The sequence below is a fragment of the Opisthorchis viverrini genome, assembly GCF_000715545.1.
Source record: "Opisthorchis viverrini unplaced genomic scaffold opera_v5_60, whole genome shotgun sequence".
NCBI classification, from domain to species: Eukaryota; Metazoa; Platyhelminthes; class Trematoda; order Opisthorchiida; family Opisthorchiidae; genus Opisthorchis; species Opisthorchis viverrini.
In genome coordinates this window covers 1,484-10,155 of record NW_008751712.1, presented here as the reverse complement: position 1 = coordinate 10,155, position 8,672 = coordinate 1,484, and the positions used below count along the sequence as shown (strand labels likewise).

The 8,672-nt window shown below is 44.4% G+C and overlaps 2 protein-coding genes across 2 annotated transcripts in view; one reads left to right on the top strand and one right to left on the bottom strand.

The window, feature by feature from the left end:
• The window catches only part of T265_13312 (hypothetical protein), a gene marked incomplete at both ends in the record, with an annotated part of 7,841 nt that extends 1,262 nt beyond the window's left edge, over positions 1-6,579 (top strand). Inside the window, 3 exons of the mRNA XM_009168336.1 lie at positions 1,941-2,152; positions 4,157-4,313; positions 6,321-6,579. Coding sequence (XP_009166600.1) covers positions 1,941-2,152; positions 4,157-4,313; positions 6,321-6,578 — 627 coding nt within the window. The remainder of the gene's footprint in view (positions 1-1,940; positions 2,153-4,156; positions 4,314-6,320) is intronic.
• The window catches only part of T265_03750 (hypothetical protein), a gene marked incomplete at both ends in the record, with an annotated part of 8,537 nt that extends 1,150 nt beyond the window's left edge, over positions 1-7,387 (bottom strand). Inside the window, 5 exons of the mRNA XM_009168303.1 lie at positions 1,331-1,429; positions 1,577-1,691; positions 2,201-2,326; positions 6,997-7,187; positions 7,231-7,387. Coding sequence (XP_009166567.1) covers positions 1,331-1,429; positions 1,577-1,691; positions 2,201-2,326; positions 6,997-7,187; positions 7,231-7,387 — 688 coding nt within the window. The remainder of the gene's footprint in view (positions 1-1,330; positions 1,430-1,576; positions 1,692-2,200; positions 2,327-6,996; positions 7,188-7,230) is intronic.
• Between the last annotated feature and the right edge of the window lie 1,285 nt (positions 7,388-8,672).

Here is an 8,672-nt window from a genome sequence, read left to right as displayed (position 1 = left end):
TGTGCTATTATCATAATACGTTGTATATGCTATGGCATGAGCAGTTTCCACAACGTGTTTATAGCTCTTTAGCATTCCGTTTACAGGGAATTTCAAGAAGTCAGCATAAATTCTCATTCATTCTTCTGACGCGTATCGATGGAACTCTACATTAGGCCTACCAACAATCTGTCACTTGATCAGATCTCATAACAGCGTCGTGTCACATAGGTTTTAGCCTACATCACCTAACCTATGAACACCGATCTGTCTAGACTCATCCCCTTCCACTTGTTCCAACTTTTGCCTGCGTATGCTTTGATCTGCTGGAACAGTGTACTTTTCTACCATATTCATAAATCAAGCACGGATGACCACCGCCTTCACAGGTCCTCTCTGTCATCGAACCTTGATGCACATCCGGCCGCGACCCTTCGGCCAGGAGCGTGTTCCTTTGCCCACGTATTCCTACACTATTTATGTCGGTGCCTGTCCAGTCAGCATTCCGCCTTACTACACTGACATCCTCGCTATTGATTTTCGGTTCATCTGCCCCAGCTCGCCCACTGCATTATCCCAGATGCGGATAGGTAACAAGCCTGTACTGGACTTGAAAACTTCGGCCTTCTCCTCTCAACTGTCGCAATGTTAACACCACTAGCATTCATGTTTTCGCTGCCGCTGCTTTCTTTTCTGGTCATAGGTCTTTGTTCCAGCTGCTGCGCCACCGTACACGTCTGAATCGTCTCGTGAAGTCAGCAAACAGTAGTGAGGTGGATAAACGCCTTGTCAGTGAAAGCGTATTTGCTGTGGTCGAAATTTTCACCGTTAGTTTTCTTCCCTGGCACTGTATTTGAAAACAGACGTGAAACATGGTCATTTGACTCATTTAACTGCAATTTGGGCGTCGCGTTACTTCGAATTTTTTGTGATTCTCCACAGAGAATCTTCTGAGTGTTTAGTTCGAACTTAACGATACAATCATGGACAAGGAGAGCAACCAACTCAATAGTTGAACGATCCTGCTAGTCCAGTCATGACGGAATGCTCAATGCCATCACACTCGCTATATCGTACTGTTCTATTATGAGATCTTCGAACGCAAGCCTACTACTTCGGTGGCTGCACAGTGTGCTGTTAACAGCAGAATCTGTCACTCAGAAGGTCGTGTGATCGATTCCACCGCATTAGCTTGATGTACCCCACTCAGAGTGACAGACGCGGTTGATTGTGCTTTCAGACCGAACCTCATCCTGGTTTACTATATTTAAACTCCATACAGAGAAACAAAATGATAGGTTAGCGAATATACACTAATTTGCAAACTAATTTGGTTTTTCGAGAGACTCACCTGGAACCCGGCTGAATCTCTCGTTTGTGATGTTCTCAGGCAACTGAATGTACATTAGAAAGATATACATGTATTGCGATATCTCGAATATCGTAGCGACTGAAACATGAGGCGGCCTGGTGCAGCACACTCACTTGCCTGAGAACATCAAAAACGAGAGATTCAGCTGGGTTCCATGTGATTCTCTCGAAAAAACCAAATTAGTTTTCAANGCAAACTAATTTGTTTTTCTTTCGAGAGACTCACCTGAAACCCAGCTGAATCTCTCGTTTGTGATGTTCTCAGGCAACTGAATGTGCTGCACCAGGCCGCCTAATGTTTCAGTCACTAAGATATTCGAGATATCGCGATACATGTACACCTTTGTAATGTACTACTCATAAGGTTGCTGTTGACGGATTTTCAGCAAACTTATGAGTTGTACATTACAAAGATATAAAGTGATAGGTTATTCGTTCTGTTCGGCCATAGCTCAATACATTGATTACCAACAACGATCAATACTGTGGTAAGTTCCGTACCTAGCGAGCGTAGACCGTTGATGGAAAATGAGTTCCTGTGTCGCAAACGTTCCCCTAAAGGTAATCCCTCGTTCTCTACGTTCTTTCAGAGTGCCCGGCAAGACTGGGCTTGTATACTGTGGAAGGATGCGAAACTCGGAGACCTTGTGTCAAGCACTCGTGAATTTATCAACCGCTTCCGTCAACGTCCAAGACGAATGCGTGCGCTTCCCGCCGCCAGAATGCTCAATACTATTTTGAAAAACTTCTTGGAGTCGCTGCTGCTAATACAAAACCTGAAGGATGATGCGATGCGAGACAGGTTAGTGAAGTAGCTGAGTTCCACGTGTGAGTGCCCTCAAACACATACCCTCAGCCGTTTGGAACAGAAATGTCTCCTAGAACAAATAGAGTAGCGTAGATGGTCCCGCCGCATGCCACAGTCATCCTCCTGCAGGGCGAGTGTGTTACCACTGATCCACCTGACTTCTTCTCTCTGAACAGCCAAACGAGTTAATGAATGAACGATGTGACTTGTGCCCAGCGCTTCGAACCTGGCGTTCGAAATGTCATCAGCGTCATCGATTTTCGTCAATTCTCTTCAGCCTATTAACTTCCAACACTTGCCGCATTTTTACCAACTTTAGCTGCGTAGGCAGAGGACTCCCACAACATTATTTTTTGCATCACAAAAGCATGAAATATCATTGGGCGCATCTCATGAATTTAATCGACAAGTGATCCCGAGATGAAATCAGCCAGTCATGCCTTAAGACTATATTTGAGTAGTCTTCAATCGTGATTTGCACCGATCGATGGGCAACATAACACCGTAATTCCCCTAAGAAGAGCCTCTACGGGAAAAGAGGGTCATTATACTTTCTCGTGGGATTCTTCTCGGGGGGGGAGGGTGGAGAAATGCAGAGGATTTAGCACCAGAGCACGGGAAGTTAAACCCATCAGATTGAGGTGATTGTCTGGGATGTCCAGTGAGTGTCTTTCTCGAGCGACGAGTTTTGATATGGGCGAAATGAAGGAGACCTGAGTCCAGTTGTGTGTTGTGGGGTTTGCCCTTCCGACTAGGACTCCTGGCGAGAATGCCGTCACTTCAAGTCGCCATAACCAGGTTGAGGCATATCTCTTGTTGTGCTGACGGGGCACTCATTGCTGTTCGAACGTGCAATTACTGTTATTTTTTCCCATAGACTTAAGATCTTTCTGTAATGAGTCTTCAACCTCCCCTTTCTTTCTTTCTACATTACGCAGGTCTTATCTCCTCATTGGTGTATGGTAGTTATCATATAGTCTTTAGGACTGCTGTACGACCGTCAGTGACGACCCCGACGTCTGTTAGCATAAAAGACATCGTTCACTAAGACAAGCAAGTGGCTGATCATTATTCTACCGTGACCATAAAGTAGGGTTCGAATCTAGTAACCTGGATAGTAACATCATGAAGGAGATACTCCGGCAGAGGTAATATCATACTCATCAAGTAGTAACAGCAAGATTCCGGGTTTGGAATTGTCCTCCAAAATTACGCCCTTCGAAACTACTGTCCGGCTATTCTCTAAAGATTGTGGGGGGGGGGGAACAGCATCGCGGATGCTTCAGGGAGATGACCTTTCTAGGAATGGAACATGCGGGGAATACGTTCTGTGAACTTTCCTATTTTCTGGGGTGGAGCTGGTCTCTGTAGTTTGGAAGAGAGGTTTGCGTGCGAATTCTCGTTATTGCTTTTGGATAACGAAATTTTTCGTACATGCACAGATGATGGTCACAGGCTATGAGTGAATCGGAACGAAATTAGCTTGATAAGGAGGGATTTCCACAGTCCTTCGGGTTTGGCCTGCAGAAACCCGGGGGTTACAGAGAACTCGGTTAGATAACCCGAAGCGGAAGCTGCTGACTAATATGAGCAGTCAGATGATGATTACGTCGAATGGAAATTAAATCCTCAAATCTGCATTTGAGGACCGGCGAATGCTCCACGTTCTTACGTGTTCGAAGCCCACTTACATGAGGAAATCACACTGGTTAACTTGTGGCTCGGAGTCAAGTCATCAAGAGGCCACATCTCACGGAACCACGACAGAAATCAAGGGATGTTCAGTACTGACAAGACTGCGTTTGTGGAGGAGTATTGCATCATAATGTATGAATTTGTAGTCGTTTATTTCATTTTGAGCCTTACAGTTTTTTTGGGGGGTTTAAAATGGAGAAGGATTGAGCTATGTTTATAAGTATATTTCGATCTTGATGATAGGATAAAATATAATCACACACCATTATACATGACGCTAAAATTATGTCCTCAAATCTGCAGACACTGGAAACAATTGATGGAGAAGACCGGTATCAGTTTTGATATGGATCCTCAAACGTTCACTCTCGAGGGGGTATTTGCAATGCAACTTCACCAATTCGCTGATGTGATTTCAATGGTTGTGAGCAATGCTCAGCGCGAGGTGGTCATTGAAAAGGTAACGTGACTTATGCATGAAGGTCAGCCGAACGTCTTTCCATTGTTCGCATCGGACTGGATGTTTAACTAACACATGCTTTGTCCTGCAAAGCAATAGAATGTGAACAGAGTTCAGAGACCTTGTTCCTTGACAGTAGAATAGCCTTTAACACACGATTCATCTCACGAACAAACTTAGTTTACAGCCGATCGAGACAGACGTAACTAATTTGGATAAGAGATAGCCCTCGCGAAGGAAAGTTGCTTGTACTCGTTTTATTTTCGTGAGTCCGAATGCGGTGAAGCTGTAGTACCCACTTGGACAACCTCTATTACTTTTTTATGGACATATCACAAATGATGACAGAAGTAGAACTGGTTAATAGATTACGAAGGCCAACGATGAAGAGTGAAATCGAGCGGAATTCAGGAACCATGGGAAAATAAACACATCGTTCAACAAAGTTCATAGCGTTGACCGAGGGTAACTACGAAATAGTGGGCCTTTGTTAAAAAGGTCAAATTGGGTGCCAATATATGTAGAGAAATAAGATTGGTTGTTTTTGAAACTCCATAACTGAATAAATAGACAAATGGTAGGTAGGTGTGCTCATCAGAAGCTGTTCTTCGAACGTCAGAGCGTCTCCAGTTGAAACACTTCCACTTGCGAGTAGTTTGGTAAACAGTAGTTGCTTCCAGTTCTAGGCTGCTGGTCACATGGTTCTACGTTAGATCCAGTCCTTCGTTTCGGTTGTGTCAGACGGTAGAAAGCCTGTATGGCGCCGAGGTTACGCAATTCTCACCTGATGATGATTAACCGAGGTAGTGGATGGAAATTTCTGTGACCTGATTTTGTGAACAGTAGATGTAATCCCCTGAACAGCTTCTTTTTATATGATAGAGTACGTGTAAAACGCACTGTCACACTGAAGAAATGTCACTCTCATAGTCTTCTGGGTTTTTTGGAATGGCATGTGACGTGGCATCGCGCAATAACCCGTCATTCGGCACTTCTCTGTGTCTTGCTTGTGAACGCCAATCCTAGGGAAGTGGTCTTTGTATGGGGGTTAACCTTTGTGTGGAGGAACATATTTATTTACGAGCTGTGAATTTGACTTGCCTTGGCCTTTGTGATATTGTCTCTATGATTCATTTCAGTTATTCTTAACCAGTACTAAGTAAACAGTGTGGTTTATACGTGTTATATCTGCTGATTCGTCAATCTGTGGTGTCTGCTGCTGACCTGCTCCAGTGCCTAATGCCGGAGAGGAAAGACGCACAGAAGGGAACACAACCGCTATGTTCCGAACAAACAAGTGCGAGAGCAAAAGTCACAATGCCCCCACGCTAGTAAAAGGGGACTTTCTGACATTGATCCAGGCTGTTTGATAGGCGTTAATGAACACCCATCAACATTGATCGTGCCTCTATGAAAAGCCTGAACACTGATCACATTCGGCCGTGCTCCTGTGGCGTGCAAGAACACTCATCAGGTTTTGCTGAATTGACTGAATGATTGACTGGCCTGGATGCTTGCCGGCTTTCCTATTGAGTTTCTGGTGGAGCAGTAGGTTCCGGGCATTCTGAGGTTAGTTTCAGGAATGTGACCTTCCTGATAATACGCACTTGACCAACGGTTATGTTGGTCTTACCCAACCGGCTCATGAGTGAATATACTCTTCACGAGAGTTGGTTTATAAATACCATGCAAACCGTTCACTCTATCACCATGGGGCAAAGAGAAAACGGATGGTGATAAATGTCTGGACAAGGTTCCAGTGTGATGTTTGGTCCCAGGAAATCTTTGCTGCGACCATTAGGGGATGAGTGCCCGTTTTTATAGTGACGGCAGGGTTCCCTGTTTATCCTTCAATACTACAAGGAAAGACCCCAGTAGCACACGAGACAGGCATTGGTTTACGCCACCTTCTAATAGCGCTCACCGTCCTTGGTCGCTATCTGTCACGTTTGCTATCACCGTAGAATCCTCAAGTATTTTGAGAAGCAATTTAATTCTTTTCAACAGAACTTGGAGGACATCAAGAATATATGGCTAGAAATGCGTTTTTCCATATCACCGTATACGAAATGCAACAAAGAACCCTGCTTCATCCTGGCCTCTGTCGAAGAACCCTCACAAATTATGGAGGATCACATGATGAGTTTACAGTCCATCGGGGCCAGTCGTCATGCCACACCATTTTTGGCCATCGTGAGACAATGGGAACGGGACTTGACGATTGTGAGCGATACACTGGATGTGAGTCATACGTCCTTTATTGGCCATTTATATTTTGTTAAAGATTAAACAACTATGCTAAACAGCAAACACTATTTGAATAACTCTGAGCGATGTTCAGACAGCGCACTTATGATTTGCAGTTTTTCAAAACTATTCTGATGTTTGCTAAATCACGATATTCTCGAAGTGAATTTTGTCATTTTTTATTACGTTTTGCAGGTTATACGGCTAATTTGAGCATGTGACCGAACCTGATGGGCACACACCGAACCAGTTTCACCAACCGCCAATCTGTAGATGAACAAGTGATCCAAGTTAATACTCCTAGGTCGGGTTTTGACAAGTTCTCTCATTTACAGACGAATTGGGAGACTCAACTGAATCCAACTGAATCTCGTTTATGATGGTCCGAATATTGTACCAACTGAAACATGGGGTAGCATTTGTGCCGCACATTCACTTGTAGAATATCACAAGCGAGAGATTCAGTTGAGTCTCCCCTTGAAAACCAGAACAGTATGCAAATAAGTGTATTTGTCGAAATGTGTCCAATTTTCGTCCAAGTAAAACGTGAAGTTGATGGAAACTCGGGGTTTGTGCTTACCTGATGATCCTCAAAAAGGGTGAAACTGGTCGTAGGCCGTAGAAGACCTTTCAGAACCCTATGAGTAGCATGTTTCATCTAGACAACAACCTTGGACTGTTTGGTTGTTGGGTGTGGGTGACCCACTCAACCCTGCACTGACGGTGTCACCTCGATTGGTGATGAAACGTTTGCAACCCAACTGCCAAGCTCGGTGAACAGACCAACAACCAAACAGCGCACCCGAGCTACCTACATTCCACAACATTGCTAATAACCTTGGACTATGTTCCTTCCACCTGATATCTATGTGTGTTTCGTTCACTCATCTATCGAAGCCTGTTAACTGCTTCGGACTCCTGGATGTTCAGTGAACACAGCATCACAGAGCACGGCAGTTTCTTCCATTTCTTTTATCCCTATCCATCCCAGCTCTGTCGTTCCGTGTTTTCTGTGTGTTCCAGTGCGAACGGAATTCGGACCATCTGATACGAACCGCTAACACTCGCATAACACGAGTCGCGCAACACCTAGTTCAGACACACCAGCGCATGTTGGAGATGCCTTTTGATTATCACGTCTGAGGAAGCAGATGTGGTTGTTCGTTAGACGAGGTGACTGATTTGCCCAACAAGTCGAACGGTGACCCAGTATCTTCCCTAGTTCTACCGATCAGCTGACTCACCAGGATTTCCTAGTCAGGTGACAACACGAACGCTTGAAATCTGCTGGACACATCTGTTTGACTACTCGTGAGCTATTTGACAAAGATTAGCATGGATGCGAATTTCACGGGTCGTGCGACTATCCACATTCTAGAAAACTTAGTTCGGTTTTACTGAAAACAGCTCTGTTGTAGAGAGGTGGCCAGACATTAATCTAACACCACTCACAGAAATGATGAAAGGCTCATTGGAAATTTGAATTTGTCGTTGAGTCACTCATATGTATTGCCGTGTCTTATGTTATGGCAAAAAACGCAGAAGAAACTCATACCGTGTGAACTCTAACCTGCTAACAACTTTTCAGAAGGCTGCAGAATTTGATACTCCCGAGTGTATTTCGCTAATTTTACGCAGTTTGGGTCCAAGTAGAACATAAAGTTGACGGAAACTCGAGGACTGTGCCTACTTGATGAGCCCCAAGAAGGGCAAAACCGGTCGTGGGCTGTCGAAGAGTTTTCAGCAACCCTATGAGCAGTGTATTAGGCCTATACATGCGTCGTGATATCTCGATTATTGTGCCAGCTGAAGCATAAGGTGGTCTGATGCAGCACATGCAGCCGCTTGGAAACATCATGAACGAGGGATTCAGCTGGGTTCCAGGTGAGTCTCTTCCAAAACCAGATTTGTTTGTAAATGAGTGTATTGCGCCAACTGCTTTCTTTCTTTGCCTAATCACACAAGACTAGCTTTCAGTATGACAAAGTCCTTCCCACTACTCATCAAAATACTGATGTTCGACAATATAAACTTCCCATATTTATCAAAGATTCGAATCACTCCTAAGTTGGTCCCACGTGAGACTACTGATAACTTCCATCCTTACTTATT